This window comes from Apis laboriosa, unplaced genomic scaffold (assembly GCF_014066325.1).
Source record: "Apis laboriosa isolate Shangri-la unplaced genomic scaffold, ASM1406632v1 scaffold12_cov154, whole genome shotgun sequence".
Taxonomy (NCBI): Eukaryota; Metazoa; Arthropoda; class Insecta; order Hymenoptera; family Apidae; genus Apis; species Apis laboriosa.
In genome coordinates, this window is record NW_025221207.1 from 5,139,433 (window position 1) to 5,161,567 (window position 22,135).

The 22,135-nt window shown below is 33.2% G+C and overlaps 1 protein-coding gene across 4 annotated transcripts in view; it reads right to left on the reverse strand.

Moving 5' to 3' along the window:
- The window catches only part of LOC122720534 (pleckstrin homology-like domain family B member 1), a 69,696-nt gene that overhangs the window by 9,024 nt on the left and 38,537 nt on the right, over window positions 1–22,135 (reverse strand). For 3 of the 4 annotated variants that reach the window (XM_043947300.1, XM_043947301.1, XM_043947302.1), the window contains 8 exons: window positions 13,889–14,062; window positions 12,135–13,434; window positions 10,841–11,774; window positions 9,942–10,315; window positions 9,221–9,371; window positions 8,871–9,096; window positions 8,206–8,371; window positions 1,664–1,793 (listed from right to left, as the gene is read on the reverse strand). In XM_043947300.1, the coding sequence (XP_043803235.1) occupies window positions 1,664–1,793; window positions 8,206–8,371; window positions 8,871–9,096; window positions 9,221–9,371; window positions 9,942–10,315; window positions 10,841–11,774; window positions 12,135–13,434; window positions 13,889–14,062 (3,455 nt within the window). Of the gene's footprint in view, window positions 1–1,663; window positions 1,794–8,205; window positions 8,372–8,870; window positions 9,097–9,220; window positions 9,372–9,941; window positions 10,316–10,840; window positions 11,775–12,134; window positions 13,435–13,888; window positions 14,063–15,822; window positions 15,995–22,135 lie in introns of those variants that run through there. The other variant, XM_043947303.1, reaches the window with a different exon arrangement.

Below are 22,135 nucleotides of genomic sequence, written 5' to 3' on the forward strand. Positions count from 1 at the left end.
TACTTATATAATATAATATAAAATAAAAATTGAATTATAAATGATTAAAATTGTAGAATTTTTTTTAAATTTAACTAATTTCTTTACTTACTATATTTAACTTTTAATTTCAAATGCTTTTTTTTATTTGTAAATCGGAAAAATATAATTATACAAGAATGATTTGCATAAATTCTTCTTATAATCGTTTTCATAAGTTCAATAAATGATTTAAGTTAAAATAATTTTGAAATATAAAATCTAATGATTTGTAATAGACAAACACTATTCCAAACTCCTACTGTTGTTTATTTGTCCAATCTGTTTTTAACGTGTCTTACGCAAATCGAATCATCGGAAATTAATTTTAAAATGGTCAGACATCGAATTGGATGACTAACCGGTGAACTTTTATCGGCATCACGGTGAGTAGCAGATAAATATAGTGACGAGACTTTTGTTTGCTTTTTAACGATAGAACTAAGCCGAAACTCGTCAGCAGCGATCATTGTCCATTCGATAAGAAACAGAATTCCCCACAAATATCGATTTTTTTTTTATTAGGTACACATACCATCTGTTTAGTATTCTTTGTTTTAATCCAGTAAGGATATTCAATTTTTGTGCCAGAATGATATTTTTGTTTAAACATTATATTATTTTCTTCTTCAATATTAAAAAATTAAATATTCGTAAGATAATATTGTATTAAAGTGAATATTTAAATTAAATGTATAATTATTCCTGGAAGTTTTAATTTCTTCTTTAAAACGAGCATGATAATTCAATTTCGACATTTAATTTCAGGCAAGTTTGCCATGCAATTCCAGATATTTTTCGTTAATTTGAGAATATATCTCTTTACAATCATCAAAAGCTTTCGACGTTTCGTTGTTCGAGGCGTATCATATTTTTCACCAAGCATAAAAATCTTGGCAACTGGACAAAGTATGATTTTCCCTTAATTTGCCGTCGATCAAGTTTAAAAATCGCTGTGTCACGGAATAATATTCGAATCCGATCGATTTTTAACCAGCTTAACAAGCTTTTAATAATCGCGAATTCGTGGAATTTATTCTTTTCAATTGAAAGCATGCATTCTTCTTTCGATTGCTCTGACTAAATATTTCCATTGGATTTTCCATATCGTTTATAATGTGATCAATTTTAATTTTTAAAGATATTCTTTTTTGAACTTTTAATTTTCTTGCCATTTTTTTTCTTGCTTGTCTTTTGTGATATTTGTTATTAATTTGTACTTAAAATTTGAAAACTTATTATTACAACATTTTTAAAATTAGAAATCTTTTAGAAAAATACGAGTAACAAGTACTGATGTGATAAATAGATTTTTATATCTAGTTGCAATTATTTTCTTTAACCTTCATATAAAAACAGTATCATAAATTGTGATTTATAAACTTACAGTGATTATGAAATCAATTATGCTAATTTAATGCTCTCAGACCTAATACTTGTCCTCCTTTAAGTATTAATTATAGATAGAATTTTAATAAATAGTATAAGAAAAATATAAAAAGAAAATTTTATAAATAAATGTAATTTCATGCTAAAAATAAAAAAGAGAGGATGAAATAATTATTTATTAAAATCGATCAATTCTAAAAAGAGATTAGTTTTATATTTATTTTTGTTTAAAAAAGAAAAAAAAGATTTTACTCACGTTATCATTTTGGAGCAGGCTGTAGGAATTATTCGAAGGTCCTGGACTGGGTGACGTGAGCTCCGAAAGTTTGCTAGGAGATAATTTCTCGCTGGTTCCACCTTCTGCACTGTCGCTGCTTCCGCTGCCACTATAATTGTAGTATCGTTAATTGATATCTATTTTCAGCCTTCGACTACATTGCTTATACGAGAAATTCAATTTACTCGTAATAACAACCATATTTCCTTGAATTATAATATAACATAAATTGTATTAACTTAAAATTTGCATAATTATTTTCCATTTTTAAAATGTAATAATTAGTAAAATATAATTCTCAACTGTAATTTTGAAGTTACATAATCGTCTATATTATAGAATACATCTGTATTCTACCTGTATTCATTGTATCATTGCATTTCCATGAAATCTATTTATATGTTAATTCCTATTTTCTATCGAACAAAAAATTATGCACAAAACGCAATAGCAGAAGAATGTGAACTACTTTTAATATCAGTAATAGTATCACATATTTAAATTGGAATAAAAAAATTAAAATTATCTGATTATTTTTTAATAATAGAAAAAGTAGTGAAATTCTAAATTTCAAACCAAAATTATTGTATTATATTTGTTAAAAATATCTAAATTACTCTACCAATAAAACTATTGATAAAATCACAATGAAATTCACAAAAATCACCGAAAACAATAAATTTCTTTTCAAAAAAATATAATTTTCTCCCAATATCAATTCATAAACATCACAAAAAAAAACTTCATCCTTGTACTTCAAACTAACGTACACTCACTACCGCCAAAATGCCTCTACAGCACGGCAACAAGAACAAACAACCAATTCAAAATCACGTATTATCAATATTAAAAATCGATCGAGCGTCCAAAATTCTCCTCAACCACTTCCACTAACTCTTCCTACTTTAAAAAATCAACGGAACGAAAAACTTGAGTTGGCAACTCGAATTTTACATAGCGAGCAGCCATAAACACCGTGGCCGTAAAAAAAAGAAAAGAAAAGAAACAAAGAAACAAAAAAAAAAAATGTCGATCACATACGTCGAATATCATCCGTTTTTCATCTTACGCAATCAACTTCGTCCTCTCTTCCTCCTCTCTTTTCTTCCTTCCGTTGAACGAATTTCAATCCCGTCGAACTTCAGGCCGGCGCGAGATCGCGAAAAAAAGTCGGGAGAAGGCAAAGAGGAAGGCTCTTCTAGCTGGCGAGGATCGGCACTACCGGCGAGGCCATAGCCGCGGCAGGTATTATTAAAACCTAACAAGTACAAAGTGACTTGGTCGACCGGTTCGACGGTGCCACCGGCATAGCGCATTTAATTCTTCTACAATGTTCAACGTATATACAGGCGACACTCTTTCCCGATCCCGTTGCTATGGAAACGTTGTCCTTGACCCTACAGGAACAGGGTCATCTTTTTCTCTCCGTTTGCTCGTTTTGCTCCACCGTGCTCCTCTCCCGGTGTCCGTGGACGTGGTCATTGTCGAGAGGTGGAATGGTCATGGGAGAGAGAGAGGAAGGAGGGAGAGGAGGTGCTCGCCTCGCCACGGACAGGGAAATGCGGATCACGTATATACTGGGTGATCCTGTTAGATGCAATCGTCTGTTCTGTTACCTTGTTAACGAGAGAATTCGTGCGGGATTACTGGTTTGCTGGTTTTTTGTGGCAACTCGCGAGAGTGATAGCTGTAATTTATACGGGAGGAATTTTCAGAGATGCTTTGGAAAGTAGCGTTTCTCAACCTTTTTTCTTTTGCCACGTGATATGTTCATTAATGATGAAATCCAAGCTAAAATCATTGTCGTTATACAGATGAATAAAATTGTGGATATTTGAGTTTGGTTTAGAATAGTGAAGTTTTTTGAAGTGATTATTATTATATGTAGCAGTATGTTGAAGATTGAACGTGATTTGATATTCGTGGTTGAGAAACACTGGTTTGAAATATGATTGGTGAGAAATATAGGGAGTAAGTTTTTTTCTTTTGTACGATTTTTCTTACTGTGTTGCTCGAATTTGATGAAAATTTATTACGAGGTTATAAAATGAGTTATCGATTATAAAATGAGATATTTGTAGAAAGAGAAATTCGATGTAATATTATGTGGATTTATGATTGATGTGTTAAAATATTTCTTGGAATAATACATGGAAGATGTGTATTTATAAGAAATAGTAATTAATGAAAAATTATTCAAGGATAATATAATTATTGCTAATCATGAGAGAAAAAAACAAATATACTTGGAATAAGCAGAAAAAAATTACTTGATTATATATTTGTCATTCCAACATTTTTATTCTAAGAACTACTTATTTTTCTAATCAAAACTTTTCCTCTTGTAATTAATCTACCCGTTGAATTTCAATCAATTTAATTATAAACAATATTAATATTTTCCATTTTCTCTTTTTCGTAAGAAACAATTTAAAACGTTAATAAACTCTTTTTATTTTAATTAATGATAAGAAATTGAATTACCTATCAGATATACAAAGTGCGTTTAAATATAATCCATCGGTCTGATTATCTTGTCAAAATTCGAGAAGATTATTTTAAATAAAGATCTTTTGACAAAATGAATGTAAAATAAAAAATGAAATTTAAACGCAACATCGAGGCCAGATTTATTCTGGCTATTAACCTTCTTTTTTTCTGGTACATCAGCACGTGCTGCAATCAAGAGTGAAATCGGTTTTGTAATTTAGTTGGAATTGATGGCAACACTTTGCAAGAAATTATATAAAGAAATTTATCATATAATGTATTAAATCATACCTTCAAATAAACAAATATTCTTTAAATGAATTTTAAAATAACTAGGAAATCTAAAAACTTACTAATTTCTGATTATTAAAAATTCTTTTATATTAAAATAAATTTAAAGAATTGTTAATACATGTATACAAGAAATATTACTAAAATAAATTTTTTTTAAATTTTCTTTATAATATTTAAATCTTTTGCTGATTCATCGATATCTCATAAGAATTTTTTCTCATTAGTTGCACGAGTATATAATTATTTAAAAAAACAGCCGTGTCGATTTTATATTTTTTACAAACATCACCTTAATTCTAACTTTAAACATTTTTTCCTCAAAATCATGTTTCTAAATGCAACTTCATATTTACGTATCTACGATTAAAAAAATGATTACGTAAAATGTCAAAAAAATACCTTTCTACAGAATCACATTCTATATCTAAAATTTAATACAGATATTATAATTTAACATGGAATTTTTTTGATCGATCTAAAATATTCTAGCTAAAAATTCGATATGAAAAAAAAAAAAAGAATAAAATTTATATAAACTCACAAGTATCTATGACGAAGTTCACGCGAGCGCATTTCCAAGGGTCGACAACAATGCTCGCAAAGCCAATCCTTAGAGGTAACGTAAAACCGATTGCTAGTGAGGAAAGTGATCAAGCTGCACCCTCTGAGTCTAGCCTCGTTAAAAACGGACGTACCCACCTCCCTCGCGTTCATTCTCGTGCATTATCGTCCCCTTAATTCGCACCCTCTTGCGCCCAACGCACGCAACCCCTTCACGTTCACCTCGAGAAATTCTTCGAACACGACCTCTGGCAAATTTTCAACTGCACACCTTTAATTTCGACTCACTTTCGACCACCTTCTTCAACAATAAATATTTCTGTTTCTTCCCTCCTTTAATGATCTTTTACGCCTTGCCTGTGTTTTCACCTTCGCGAGATATGCATGCATCAATTCAGGAGATTAATGGCGTTATTACACGTTTGTACGTCATATTTGAATCATTCTTGAAGTTTCGGAAAAATTATATACAATTTTGTCTTTTGCTCGAAGGAAAATATTTTAATTTTCATACAAATATTATGAGATTTTTACGTACACTTTCACTTTTGTTATTTTTTTTTTTTACAAATAAATATTAATTTATATTATTAGTTTGATTAATCGATATTACTATGTATCGATATTATTATGTATTTTCAATAACTCACGTATGTAGAGAAATTTTAAATAAATCATTTAAGATTCTTTTTTTAATTGAATTATTTTTCGTTGATTTTATTTAAGTTTATACAGAAAATTTTAATTTTCAATTATTGTCAATTTAATTCTCAATTATTAAAACGAAATATAATTACATATAATGTAATTAACTTTTATTTATATTATTTCAGTTTTTTTCATGATCTCTTCCACTTATCATCGACGATTTTTTTAGATTATCGATCAAACATTCTATACGATTCCTTCTACGATAAATCTCGATACTGCGCAAGATTTTTACGATTATACTACCAATCAAATAAATCTTTACACCGCTTTGTTCATCATGTTTGCATTGCCGCAATGTTCTTTGCTTTGTTGTGATCTCGCAATACTACGATGCGTCGATTTTCTTCAATAAATATTATTCGAATTGCATTTATCATTTCCATTATACTCGACGCGACGAAACTCTATCCCTTGCCATCGTTTCTTGCCTTATTTTCAAACTATAAAAGCCAGGAAACGCTCGAAATACGAGGCATCTCGAATGCCAGTTTTTTCCCCTCGATATAACATTCGTGAAACTTTGATCGATAAGATTTCTTCAACTTTCGTTCAAGCATTTATCTTATCGCTTAAATAAAATTTCAAATTTTTCTTTCACAACAATGATTAAGATTCTCTCTAAGATTTTCTCATTATCGAACACAACCGTTTATGTAATCCACGTATTTCTCCGAAGAATCTTCTTCGTTACACATGTTCTATCTTTCCTTAAGATCTTTTCTTATTCGTAACTTTTTTTATTTGCCAAGAAAATATATTTTATTCACTGTATTAATTATCTCTACATTTCAACTTTCCTTCATTCATGCCTCCATTCTCCAAATATCTTTTCCTCCTCATCCAAAAACCTATCCTAATATTCTTTTCTTCCTCACTATACGCACTTTCATCAACAGTTCATCATAACGTTCACACACAACTATTTCCAAAAAGATCTATACTTCGATCTTCGAACCAATTTTCATCCTTTCATCACCAAACATCTTCCAATAATTTTCAACTCGTCTATGTTATCAAAGCTATCCCAACTGCCAATATTTCCTTCTTCCTCCTCCTCGCTATACACAGTTTCATCAATTACAACGAACGACGACGACGACAACGACGAAAACGACGTGTCAACAGCGTTAGCTAACCGCGGAAAGGCAGCTCGCTGTCGCAGATACCGTATCGCCTGATAACACCCCACCCGTGCGTGTCCAAGTTACGCTTGGGACAAGCGAGAGGGCCCGATAAAGCGTTTTATTGCGGTCGACGCAATCAGCCGGGTAATCTGGTGATCGTCGACGCCGATTCGGACGCATGCTGGCGGCGATACACACCCGCGACGCCTCTCTTCTGCCTCCTCGGCGGCGTCAAGGCTGCTGCGACACCTTTTACTCTCGATGGGTTTCCAGTTTCGCGGAACTGGAGGGATTAAAAGAGGCGTAGTGCGTATTCCTTGCTTGCACAACCCGTTCCATTTAGAGAAACGGTGGAAAGAAAAAAAAAAGGAAAGAGATTTCTGCTCGTTACGCGAAGATCTATTGGATACCGTGGAGAGTCGTGGTATTGGCCATTGGTTAGAAATTGGATTGATTTCAATTCGTTGTCACGAAGTTAACGATAAGTTGGTTCGTTTCGTAGGAATTTTGTTTATATGAATAGAAATTTAGTAGTTGATCATGTTATATATATAGTTAAATTTCTATTATCTGAAATAGAATGTTTTTATGGTAAGATATAATTATTATGTAAAATTATTATATAAAACTAAAGAATTTTTTAACTTCAATGATAAAATTATAGATTTTTAAAGGAATTAGTTTTTCTTTGACTTTGATTAAGGGTATTTGATTATGTATTTTAAGGAAATTCTCTCATATAAATTCTTATTGAATGAAAAAATCTTTTCTATCATTAACACACACACACATATATATATATATAACCATTATTGTAATGAAATGATGGCATGTATAATCATTCACAAGCAATTTCGTCATTCACAAATATAAAATGATTATATTTACTATACACTTACTGAGAAATACTATCATGTCACTTTTACATTTCTAATTCTTATTAAATATTATATAATCATGCTATTTAAAACTTAAAAAAAAGCCAGTTAATGCTTACATTTTCATTTCATGTTCATTATCATTTAAATAAATGATATACAAATATATGATATTTGTATACATATTTTTTAATTATTTATATTTGAAAAGAAAAGACAATAAAACTTGAAAATATCGTTTTAAATTTGATAAAGATACTCATTTCTTTGTTCCGTTTCTCAAGATGGACATTTTTATCGAGAAAAATACATGAAACGTGAAATGGAAATGTTGAAATTCTGACGTGCGATACTGTCGAACGCAAACCGTGCAATTTTCGTCTGTTTTCACTTTCTTAGAAAAGCAAACAGAAGAATGCACGATTTACATTTTAAAAGCGACATGATTGAACATGTGACTCACCTTTCTGTTGGCCCTGTTGAATAACTGGAGGATTCTTCGCCTGATTCAACACTGTTGAAAGAAGTACAATTCATCTTTCTTTCTTCCCATTGCGACCGAACTTCGTCTTGCACTCTTCGTTTCAATTCTTCTACTCTTCGTCTTTCTTCCGAAATTACTTGGCTGCCTGTAGTAGAAAAAACATGCCAATTTGATTTATAATAAAAAATAAAATAGTACGTGTTAACTAAATCAATTTCTTTAATTAATACATACATTAAGAACAAGTGTATTACTAAAGAAAATTTTTCATTTCAATAATATTTACTTTATTATCTTGGATCAAATTAGTTGAATTAATTTTAGCCAAGTATATATATTTTTTTCGTATACAAAATGAATAATAGATAGTAAAAATCTAATTAAATATTTTTAGAAGAATAGTATGATATATATAATTGAATGCTAAAATCTTTTTTGCAAAGAGAAAGATAAAATATTTATAGATAATTAATATCTGAAACAATTATTATCTAGTTTAATTAATTTTTACATACCCATAGAATTCTTTAATAAATAATCACTGTAATTGAATTTTATTATATAATAGTTTATGAAAAATGTCAAACACTTTTACTCTGTTACCTAACATTTATTATATTTACATTAAAGTATGCAATATTTACCTTGTTTTGCTAAGTGAAGCTGTCGATTTCTCTCAATTTCCTTGAGGGATTCGATAGTCTTCCTTCCCAAGCTGCCCTGATTATTTACAATGGGAGAGTCAGTGGTGACCCTGGAGATCCTGTCGAAGTCTTCCCTGCTCGGAGATCGTTTCTCATCGCTATTCTCACAAGAATTTTGCGCCAACTTTGTCAATTCATCGTTAATCGCTCTAACTCGGTTTCGACCCTATCATGATAATAGATTATAAATCAAACAAAAATCAAAGATTAAATATTAAATATTAAATATTAATTTATATTTGTTTTCTTGAAGTATATGGTTTAAAATTGAAATTAATACGTTTACTAACTTCTTCCAACCGTTTCAAATGCGTTAGCTTCTGCCTTTCGAGACTTCTAGCTTCTTTAGTTGCCGTGCTTTTCGCTTCAGATCTCTGCGCTTCCAAGTGGTTTAATCGAGCCTTCCTGGTCTCTATCTTGGCCGTCAATTCGCTCAAGTATCTGGAACAGATATTTGCACCACTAATTCTATGTTAAACTCAAATGTCAATTGCCATCTTGAAGATATATACAATAAAGAAAATTTGTAAATAGTTTTGTAGAAGAAATATTCTGTTTTCTATTGTAAACTCTTTTTAGCCAAGTGAGAATTTTAGCCAAAAAGAATTAAAAATAAATTTGAAATAGTAACGAAATAGAACAAGAAATATCATAGATAAAAATAAGATTAGAATATCTAAATATGTATATTTCTTAATCAAATGTATTATTTTTTCATAAACATAATATCATTACAAAATATATCAACAATAAATTTTCTTTATAAATTCCTTTCAAAATTTCGTGAATTCAATTCAAAAAACAAAATCAATCTAATTAATTTAATTTAATAACAAAATTTCTTTAAAAATCAATATTATTAATCATATTTTCATACCACGATAATTAAACTAAATTTTTATAATGAAAAATAATGAAAGAACGATTTATTATCAAGAGAATGGGAATAATGAACAACCAACAAAAATTTAAAAGGATTTATCCATATAATCGTACATGAAATAGATTTACCTCTGTAATTCTTCCCTAGTAGCCAGCTTGCTCGCTTCTTCTTCCAGATGATGGAACTCCAAATCCTCAAATGCCTTCCTCTCTGATTCGAGGACATCTTGTTGAGCCATAAGCTTCTCACTGATATCCTGTTGCACGGTTTCGTCCGTGCAATTCGCCAACTCCTCCTCCAAGCGGCTGCAACCCTGCTGAGCCCTTTGCACTCTCTGCTTCGCCTCTGCTTGCAAATTCGCCTGGCTGGTGTTATCCTCGGCCATCTGTCTCTCGAGCTCGTTTATCCGCATCTGTACTTTTATCTTTTCGCCCTCGTCCTGACTCAGTTTCAACGATTCCGACTCGTACTCTGCAGAGAGCAGTGCCTTTTCTAATTCGAGCTGTCACACACAAATTCACGATCGGTTAAAAAAAAATTATCAAAGCGTATCGTAAAAGTTTCTTTAACAACCTGTTCTAAATTTCGTTTTAAAAATTTGAATGTGGAAAAAAGAAAAAGCTTTTTCATATTATTTTTATCGTTTTTCTTTTTTTTTTTTTTTAAGATTTAATATATTTAGAAATGCTCGATGCACGAATGTTCAAACGTGACTGAACACGCTCGAAGAGGAAATGATAGAATCTTATCTCTATGCGAAATACAAAAAGATAAATAAATTTTAACTCGAAGACAAACTCAGATAAGAGGATAAAGAATTGTCGATGATCCTTAGTATTGAACGCATTCATATCTTGAAAAGAAAATAAAAATATCTTTAAAATATCAAAAGAAAAACTATAAGAAAATAATATTTTCCATATTTTTTTTTTAAAATACAGAAAATACTTTGTAACTCTAATCTTTTTATAATTGCTATAAATACCCTGCCTATACGTAATTAAAAGAAAAGTTAAATCACACCAACCTCCCTACTAATCTCCTCCTCTTGGATCTCAATATCCGCGACACTCCTCTTCAATATATCCATATTACCAAGAATATGCAATTTTTCATTCTGAAGAAACTCTATGTACTTTTTTCTATCCTCCTCCTCGAGCTCCTTCCTCTCTTTCTCAGCCTTAGCTTCGTTCGATTTCGCGTTGTCCTTCTCCGAATTATTCTTTTTAGGGATCGTGCAAATTTCTTTGGACTTGGAAAGCATGGAAAGCTGCTCGATAGCTTCCAAAAGATCGTCGTTCGATATCGCCAGCTTGTTCTCGATCATCTCGCACGAGTTCGACAACTGGCCATTCTTCTTTGGCATGGAATGATTGTTTTGATTGTTGTTCTGCACGGAATTAATCACTACATTCTCGTATAAGCTTACGTTCCCATTCATCGAGTTACCATAATTTCGCGAATGCTTGTTCTGTTGCCCATTGATCCTGGTCCCGTTCAATTGGATCGTTCCATAAGTGTCCTTCGTTGGATCGATGATCTTTCCATAACCTACATCGTTATTGTTGAACATCGATCCATCGATGGTTGTATTCTCATAGCCTGAGCTACGAGCTTGCGAGATCGAGCCGGAAAAAGTATGATCCCCGTTGCCAACAACGTTTGGCCACATCGTCGATTGATTATTGTTATTATTGTTAGACGTGATTGATTGTAGATGATCTTGCGTTTGATTGTCCGGATGATTCGTCGTCTGGTTTCGACGATTGTTCGGCGAGTTGCCATTTTGGAACAGCATTTTCGAATTTTGTACGTTCACGTTCTCGTATGAAGCCGAGTTTGATTGTTTTGCGGTGTCGAAGGAGAAGTGGGGTTGGTTTTTTGATGGGCTCTTCGGGCTGTCGAAGGGTGAATTATAACCGAGGCGTTTGTCTCGTGGTAGCGAGCCATTCGTTTTGATTCTGTAAAAGAAAATATCGAGATATTGTAGACTTGAAGTACAAAAGATTTTGTGTTGTTAATAACAGAGATTGACTTTAGCAAAGATATAAAAAAAATTATATTATAATACTTAATAAAAATAGCAGCGTATTGTTATGCAGTTAAAATCCTCTTGTACATCTTCTATGAGAAGATCTACAATTCGATTTTCTATTTATTTCAAATTACAAAATATTCTCCTAGAAGAGAAGAAGAGTCTTGCAATTTCTATAATACACACTACATAACGCATTCAACAATCGTGGACGACGTATCAAAAGAGTACGGTAAACGATTCCGTGTCAAACTCCAACCTTCTCGCATGCAAATAACCCATTCACCTGTTGGGTTGCCTGGGTTTCTCCACGGTGCTCTGCCTCTCGTACTCGGCACACATGGCGAGGATCTCCTCGAGTCTCATTTTCTCTTGCCTCTCGACCTCCTGTTCCCGTAGCCTCTCCTCTTGCGCCTGTTTCCTCTTGTTCTCCGCCTCTCGTCGCTTATTCTCCGCGTCGATCTGTCTCTCCCTCAGCTCCTCCAGCGAGCAACCGCTTCCGGTGCTAGGGGTCGGGCTCTTCACCCGGCCGAAACCTCTCTTGGGCTCGTTGTACTTCGGATTTCGATTGAACGCCGGGCTAGGCGGCTGTATCCTCTTGATATTCGGATTCGATCCAAACCCTTGCGCCCCGCCTACGCTCCTCAAGTTCGCACCGCAGAAATTCCCGTTGCTAGGGCTGTTGCAGATGTTAGGATTCGAGCCGAACTTTTCTAACTGGAGATACTCGGTCGTGGTGGTTTTAGTGACGATCAGGCTTTGACTCATGTCGAAATCTCTCAAATCGTCGAGATCTGTTGATCGTTGACAGGTGAAGCTTCGTGACATTAACTCCGTTTGATTCACATTGTTCTTCGACGTCGTTTGATTCTGATTGTTATTGTTCTCGTTATTGTTGTCTCGATAGTATGGCTTGTAGGTTTTCAGATACGATTCTGCTGTCGAGTACATTTGAATCTGATTGTGATTGGGGGATGAAATGTTCTGATACTGATGGTTGGGTGTGCTGGATCTACTGGCCGGCCTGATCTCCGTTCTTTGACGATTCTCGTCGCTGCAATAGTTGGGAGAGGAAGATACGAAACAGCTGCCTGGAGAGGATGTGTTGAGCAAATGGCCGGGTGAGGACGAATTGAAGGATGGTGTATTCGAACAACTTCTTTCTAAATTCGTTAAATTTTGCAAAGGTGAATTGTTGTTGCTGCTATTCTTCAACGAGATTAGACTGGAGGATCTCGAGTGGCCGAGAATTTGATCGGCAGGCACGTTGGTGGTAATGGCGCCCGCTGGAAAGACTTTTGGCGAGACACAATTGTTCCTGTTCTGCTTCGACAGCATCTCGAATTTCGTTAGTTTCCCCAGGAAGCCCATCTCCTCGTCCGAGCAAGAATTTCTCGGGGATTTTCGCGGTGCAACCGGTGGTTTCCTTTCCAAATGGTAGTTCTCTTGAAGTTGGCCGTCCGGTAGAGAGAAGCTTATTGGCGCCATGGAGATTCTCGAGTGCGGTAATACCGATCGTAATTGTTTCGCCTCGGCTGGATGGTTAAAACGCATATAGTTGGATCTACCGATGGACAGCATGCAACCTGAAACGTTAAATTTATATGTAAAATCATGTGGAAAGATTTTCAATTTTGAATATTTTTTGAAACATATATTCATTTAGAATATTTCTAAAAATACATATCTTATAAATGTTAAGTAACAAAGAAATATGGAAAAAGAATAAATATTTCGTAATAATTAAAAAGTTAAAATTTTTCACATTTATATATTACACACTTTGATATTTTTATAATAACAAGTTATAAATACATTATAAGAAATTTTTTTTTGATGAAAATGAAATAAAATTGTTTTCTAGAAACTATGAAGTAAGGAATAGAGATATTGCATAATATTTTACAAGATAATTCTCCACATTTTGATTTTAATATTGTCAAAAATATCAAATTTAATTTCAGCAGAGAAAATTGACCAAGTGACACCTTTATAAAAAAGGTTTGTACTTGGCCATTCGTATGTGAGTCAAGGTCTTACCTTGAGCGAGTCTCACAGGCGAATTTATCGGTACACCATCGACTGCCGTGCTTCCATTTATGGGGTGAAGAGTGACCACGCCGTTATTGTTTTCAATCGTGCAATGAATGGACTCGACGCCAGTACCAACGACAGAAATATCCGCATCTCGACTTGATCCAAGGGTTAACTTACCTAAACAAGAAATATATATATATATATATATATATATATATATATATAGAACAATTATAATTAATTTAATTTCATATTGCTCCAATTAGAGAGAGAATTAATGATCAGTTGGTAGAATTATATTTTTTTAAACATCAAAGAAATATTCTGCTCTTTTTTTAATGCAATGAATATATTATTTATTTAAAAATATTTTATAAACAAAGTTTATAAAGCAGTCCAAAATGGACAATAGTGGACAAATATCTTCTGAGGAAACAAAGAAATCGAATGAATCTAGAGTTGGAGAGCGCGAGACGAAAATAAGCTGGAGTACAACGAGTGCACTAAATCTGAGAATAATGCAGTATGTAACATGGTTTTCGAGAAATGCGTGATACAAATTTAACTATTATTCTAGATGGGAAGGAAACCGATGCCAACAGTACGCGCAAACCTTCGAAAACCTTTAACTTGGTACTAAATCGTTTGAGGAACTGTGTTTGCGCATACATGCTTTCATCTTCGTAAATTTACTGTCTTGGTTCGCGAAGTTGAGCCACGAACTTCAAAGGCATTTTGTACATACTGGGTGGTGGATATCGAATTTGTACACGTGTGGAAACAGATAATTTGAATGGAAAGTATTTATTTTACTTTCAAATTGAATTATATTTTTAATACGAATGTTTCATCCATTGTTTAAATGGGAATTAGATAATTTGTAGTTATTTTGTAGAGATTTATATAAAAGCTAAAACTTATTTCTTCAACAAATACAGCAGAAGAAGAAAATGATAAAGTTTATTTTACTTGAACGGGATATACTTCAATATACGTGCATCGTGATTCGTTTTCTCTTACGGTGCATTATGGGTTTGTGTAATTTAAGGCTTAAATGAAGGAAGTCGAAGAAGTTCAATGGTGCATTTGCTTGATTGGACAATTAGACGGCGAGCAAGGATGTTATGAATTAGTTGTCGGGCCGTGGTTAATTGGGTTTTTGTTGAATTGGAGAAACGACGTGGGAGAGAAGTAAATGAAAGTATAATTGAATTAAAAATTGAGGTGTTCTGATTCGTTCGTACATATTGTTTAACTCTCGAAAATTAATACTTTACAACGAGAAATCTAAATTACTAGATTTACTTAGCAAATCTTCGTGAGGTTACATGTAATACATATTCATGAAACAAAAATAGAATTAAACTTTTGATATTTTAATAGTACTTTCTTTTTTTTTTTACAATTGAAAACTATTAAGAACACATTCAAAAAGGAAAAAAAAGTCTATGCATCACTGATAATCGAACAATAAAAAATGAATCAGAAATTTGAATTCCAATTTTTCAATTAATATTTTAACCCCTTTCACTATATAATTTTTTTCTAAGAATTCTGCTAAAAGAAATAATTTCTAATCTTGCATAATAATTAATCGAAAAACGATTTACCAAAAATATATCAACCATCGATAAGACTACTAAAACTAGTCGAATAACTTTCAAGCGTACACTCGAATAACTATCGAATAACTATAGACCCGTCGAGTGGCATCTAATAATACATCCGCCTGATAACTTCCGGTCCCCTTGCGCAACCTCGATCGAAACGAGCCAACAACTCGATTATTAATTTCGAAAAAAAAATCATGAATTACACGAGAGCCACGACAAAGGCGTTGAAAACCAAGTTTACCACCTTAATCCGAAAATCCCTCTTTTCGAGGAGCGGAATGCAGGGAAAAAGCGTGCCCGAGGAAGAAGAAAAAGACCACCAACCGCGTTACTTTTCGCAGGATATTCCCCGTGAAAGGGTCGGCTCGATCATTAACGCGAAATAACTTCGGTTAGTATATACGGGATCTGCGAGAGAAACCGAGTAAATCGCGGCGCATTCTACAAAGGACTGGGATGTTATATTTAGTTTTGGCGCGGTCGTCCACTCTCTCGCGCATTTTCGGTCTTTTTGGAAAAGCTTCCGCCACGCAACGTTCAAAATACACCTCTCGTGCAGAGGGGTGAAGAAGGCTCGCCTACTTTGCGAAACGCAGCACGCGACGATTTTCGAGAATTACTCTTTTCTCTTTCTTTTTTCTTTTCTTCTTTTTTTAATTTCTTTCTCCCTTCGTTCTGTTTCATACGGTTGTCATCAGATGATTTGTAAAATGTAAATATTTTGGATTCCGCGGGGGTTGGTGGTAAACAAGGATGGAATCGAGGGAATTTTTGAAACGAGAGTTGATATATCGAATATTGAATTTTTGTTTCGTGTAAGAATTTTCTTCTCTCTCTTTCTTTTTTTGGTGGAAATGAGATAAAAAAAAAGATGTGTATTTTTAATAGCTTTGATAGTTGTAATGAAGGATTGAATCATGGGAACAATTTTTGTGTCTCTTTTTTTTAATATTATTACCTCAATGGATTATGTTATGCAAAGAAATTCTTTTCAGACTTTGAATTTATCCTAGAATATAAATTTTTTATAATTTTAACGACCTTGCCAATATATCATGTATATCAAGATCATTGAATTTTTTTTTTAAATAATTAGTTAATGAAATGAAAATTTAATTCGAAGAAGTTTATTCGTAATGTTATGCGAATAGCTCGCGATCCATATCGCGAAAACCCACAAGTTTCCAATAAAACGAGTTTCACTCGCTCAAAGCAGCTCCACCACAGAACAGCTCTATCTGCATTCCAGTCCTAGCTTCGTAGCAATGAATTAACAAAATTGACGGCGTTGCGTAACACCCGATAAATCCGTAGTGATCCGTAGCTGAGATTCCGGCAGGAGTATGTGCAATTACACCGACCGAATCGCATCTGCGATCTACAACCGCTGCAAACTGTAATTCCATCAACACTGATGGACCATCCATCCCGTGTAATCCACACGCTAAACGATCCTCGATCACACAACAACCAGTCACGAAATTCTTAATAAATAGAGAGAGAGAAAGAGAGGAGGGGAAAAACAGATTTAGAAACTTTAGATTCTTTGTAACATTTTATAATGTTTTTTCTATAGATCATTTGATAGATTTTTCTTTTTTTTAAATAAATTATTTGTGTGTTTTTATACGCCTGCGAATATCTATTACACGTAATTATATTGCAGAAAAATTATTATCACAGAAAAACTATATTTAATTAAACCATGAAGGTTATATTTATTATTGAAATTGAATGTATAATGAGGCTGAGTATAATTACAAGGATAAATACATAATTTTTTATGTAGTTTCTTCAGATTTAAAATTGATAGGATTAAAGAAAAAGAAATAAGTGAGAAAGAAAACGAATTTACCTAACAATATGAAATAATAATAATTAGGCGTAGAGGAAAATATTTGAAAATTATTTTGATTGATGATATATATGATTTAAAAAAAAAGAAAAAACACTTATTCGAAGAAGTAAAAATATGCACCAACCCAATAATTTCTCGACACAATAGAGAAAATAGAGATCGTTTTGGTTACTAAAATTAAGATCGTGAGATAGGAGCCGGTACAAAGGCGGGAGATTGAACGGGAGATCAGGAAAAATGTGATCGAGCTCTTTTGGGTTGATCGTCCAATTTATATGTTTTATAGTTACGTTCATGTAGACAGAATTTCGTCCTGGTTGGAGAAAGTTCTTCGTGGTTCGTCTGGCACGATTATAAATTTCAATGGAGCCAGCACCGTTTTTTCGAGGAGGAAACAGGTGTGAGAACGTGTCATGTTCACGAGAGAGACTTGCCACGTTCAATTCGACTCGTGATTTTGATCAATCCGAGCTAACTCATGCTCGACCACGATTCTTTTGCATTCTCCGCATTATGATATCCTAGAGAGACCATTGCATTCCATTGCCGTTCTGTGTTCTCATTCTTATTGATTATTTCGATCTCATAGAGATGGGAAATATGCGATATAAGTGTAATAGGTTTGAAATTGGTACGAGAGTTGATGGAATGCATCGATCTGAAAAAAATTTATCGGGTGAAGGGTTTTGTTGAAGGCTTCGATGGAAGTGAAAGTGATTCGATATCTCTGCGTATGAGATTTTTTTTTTTAATTAGAAGATGATTAAAATTAGATGTATAATATAAAAATATAGATATTAATTAATTAAAAATATTAAAAAGTTATAATTACAAAGAAAAGTGTAATAATCTCTATAATGAGAATATTAATTTCTTTGCTGGGATTTCTTTTTTTTTTCTTTTTTTCATTCAACGTACTTAAATTTTTGTTTCCTTTTATTGTTCGTAAATAATTCTACTGTAATAATTTGTTTCTTTTGCCGAGTTATCTGAACGTATCATATCCATTTTATCTTGAAAGAAATAAAACTGTTCCAGCGATAACGAAAGACAAATTGACTTTTAATTCGGTAAAACCGCAGACACTGCAAGAGAATGATATCGTTATCCATATATATAAATATTGCAAAACCATTTAACAACGGAAATTTATTAATTTTAAACTAACATGTAGATGTTACACACACGTATAATAGATTTATATGCTATATTTAAATGCTGTATCACTTAATTACCGTGACTCCGTAATATCTATCTATAATATACTCTGATATTTACAAATTTTTCACCTAAAAAATGTTATTTCTTGTTTATACTTTATTTCATATCGAGTACGAAATCAATTCACCAAACTCATCTCAAATTAACTCATCTCAAACAAATCTTAGATTAAACGAAAAATATAAAAAGAATTTATTTCAGTAATTTTTTCTTCTTTTTCCAAAAAGAAAAGAAAGAAAGAAAAAAAAGAGAAACGAGTTTCCATCTGTCAACAACAGATTTCTAAACATCCACCTAACTCTAGCACAGAACTAACAACGGCACGCTTAAAAGGATACACGGCTCAAAGTGTAAAACGTGTAACTCTGTTTTTGAAGCCTGACACTATGTCTTGCGTCGACACAGCGCTTCAAGCATCAACGGCTCAAGCCTGGTTGAACGTGTTAAAAGCTGGTCAAACAATGACGTTGGACAGTTACGTACTGAAAACGAGAAACAGGAAGGATTACTTCCTGGCGATCGTTTCGTTCTACGAGGTCGCGTGTGCCGCGGCTGTGATCAGTTCTTTGTTGATATCTATCCGGTGGATCAGGTTAATGCGAATGCGAAATGCATCGACCGACAATAAAGCTTCCGCTTCTGGAACGATTAGATGGGATATTTAGCGTAATCACCTTTACGGATGATGAATGGTCCAATTTATCCCCGGTTGCTTTTGCATCGTTTATTTTATAATTGGTCTTTAATGAGAATTATTGGGCGTTTTTTTTCGAAAAAATGATATTAAATAACATAATTCTTTAGAATTAAAAACTTTGAACTTTGAATCCCAACATACTTCATTCTCACATCAAAAATATACTTAAGAGAGTATCATAAATTTATTGATCCCATCCTCTATAATCTCTAAAAATTATTATTGATTTTGCTCTAATAGGATTAATTGTCCCCTTCGAGGATAAATTGTATGTAAAAGCTACTTATTAATACAAATTTTGTTTCCAATATCTGAATATTTTCACCTCTTTCTACAATTTTATTTCGATCGATTTGCGAGCGAAATTTTCAAATTAAAACGATAATTCTTGATCCAACATCTGTGTGATTGAATTGCAAGGGGTAAGGGGTTAAACATTGAACAGCCTCCCCCGAAAGAAACGCGCTACTTTCGATCGCTGGTATCCGTGAGCGTACTACTTCCAGGACTGGGAGCCGGTCGTGCTAAAAGAGAATAATAGAACAGCCGAGAAAAACGAACGTCGCCTGAAAATACACGCCACTTTGAGGATTGACTCATGCAATAATTTATATTGCGTTCTCTCCCCTTCTCTCTCTTTCTCTCTCTCTTTCCGCCACTTTCTCTATCTTTCTTCCACCGATATTCACGCACATTCAAACATACGTCGTACACTTTTCCCTTTTTCTCCATGGATCCTCTCTCTGTCTATCTTCCTCTCTATGCACCGACTATATTTAAGTGCAACGTACCACGCTTATGAGACAGAACGTTCCTCGTGGGTTACTGTCCTCTCCTCCGACTCCCCTTCGACCGCGTAAACGCCTTTACGCCATTTATATACCGCGTGTACAGAGGCGTCATATATGAGGCTATGCACGTGCACTTTGTGCATGTGAACGTGCACCATCACAAAGTTGCTTCATAATTTTTTTTTTCTTTTTTTTCTTTTTTTCCCCTTTGACTTTTTCTCCTTTTTTGTAAACTTAACTTCTTCTTCTTCTTCTTCTACTTGTGCAGTGCATCTTCCACCTCGTCATCATTACCATCATCGTCTATTTTTTTCTTACACTTTTAACATTTAAACGATAGTTCTAAGATGCTTAAAGATGTTTCACGAAGATTTCTAGGATATGTATATTACAAGAAATCGTATATTGATTAATTACACAGTGATTAGTCTATGCTTCTTGATCGAGTTTTTTTTTTTGAGTCATCTGGATAACTGTGGAGTATGTCTGTGATCTTTGCTTTGTCAAGGGAATTTTGCAGATGAATTCGCGGTTTTGAAGTTGTATAATGAATTCCAATTTCTAAAAAATTATTAATTCCAATTAATATTTAATTTCTCAAAAACGAGTATTTTTAAAACAAATCACAAATGATTTTAATAAAGTAATTTTGAGTTTGCTCTATATGTAATAATGAAAAAAAAAATTATAAATTGACGAGGTTGTTAACTGCAAAATGGGATGGATGCACTATTTTGATTCATCGCTTTCAGGAAGGCTAGTGTGTTTCTGGAAACATGAAATAAAATTTCTGGACATATGCTCCTTCCCATGAAATTTATTTCTGACGCACTAGACTGAAATATTCTATACGAGAAGAAAGTACGGATGAAACGTGTCCTGAACAAGATCATCGTACGTTTGATGATTTATGAGCACACTATAGTTAATCACATTTCATTGCAGCCATTATTTAATTATAGAGCGGATTTTCTTGGAAGTATTGTAGTATTCTTTTATTGCACATACAAGTATATAATGATACGAGGAAAAATTAGTTATAAATATATAGTTATAGTTAAAATTTTATTAAAAAAGAAAAAACAATTCTAAAAGAATCAATAAAAATTACGTGAATAAGCACACGTGCTTTACGCCTCATATTGTTCCGAGCGAATGTAAAAACAATATTTATCATAAAAATTGAAAAAAAATCTCAAATTTTAAAATTTTCTAGATTTTTTAACATATTCGAAACAGAATATACTATACGTTAACTTTAATGAAGAAAGTTAATTAACGAAGGATAATCTTCTCGATAAGAAGATCCTAAAAAGCAATCAAGATTTGAAATTCTATTGCTCTGAAAAACATACTTTGGCGTTTCAATATTCAATACGATGTGATTTACGCTCTGGAAGAATCTCGTACGAGCTATAAAATGAACAAGCACATCGAGGAAGAGAGAGGAAATATATGCAAGGAACGCGGACCGCACACGAGTCTAAGAATTCCAAATTACTATGGAATCACATCCATAGTAACATTTTCTATGTTAAAAGAAGAAAATAAAAAGAAAAAGGAGACGATAAAACAAGGACAATACTAAAAGAAAAAAACCTAATTTCAACGATTACATCGACAAGCAACAAATATTAAAAATTTCACGATTAAACTTCGTCAGTTATAAGTCACATCTGATTATCCTATTTAATAAAAAATAAATAAATAAAAAATATACGCACATTTATAAAATTTTCTTGTAAATAAGAAACCAATTACCATGCCTCGTATGTTGAAAACAATCCAATTAATTTAAGTACTGTATTACTCTCGTTACTCAAGATCCGATATAGCCCAACACCTGTATAGCCCACCTCTGTTCCTCTTTACAGTAATCTCAAGATTGCTTTCTTATCGATCGAGAAGAGTTTCCGGTTCGCGACTCGCCGCGCAGGAAAACGCACTCCTCGCATTGGATTTTTTTCCGCCACGGTAATCACCGTTCCTTTACACGACGCCGTTTCATTGGACGCACGTGCACGAACGTAAAATGCACGTTGCACGGCTGCGCTGAAAAGAAGGGCTTTT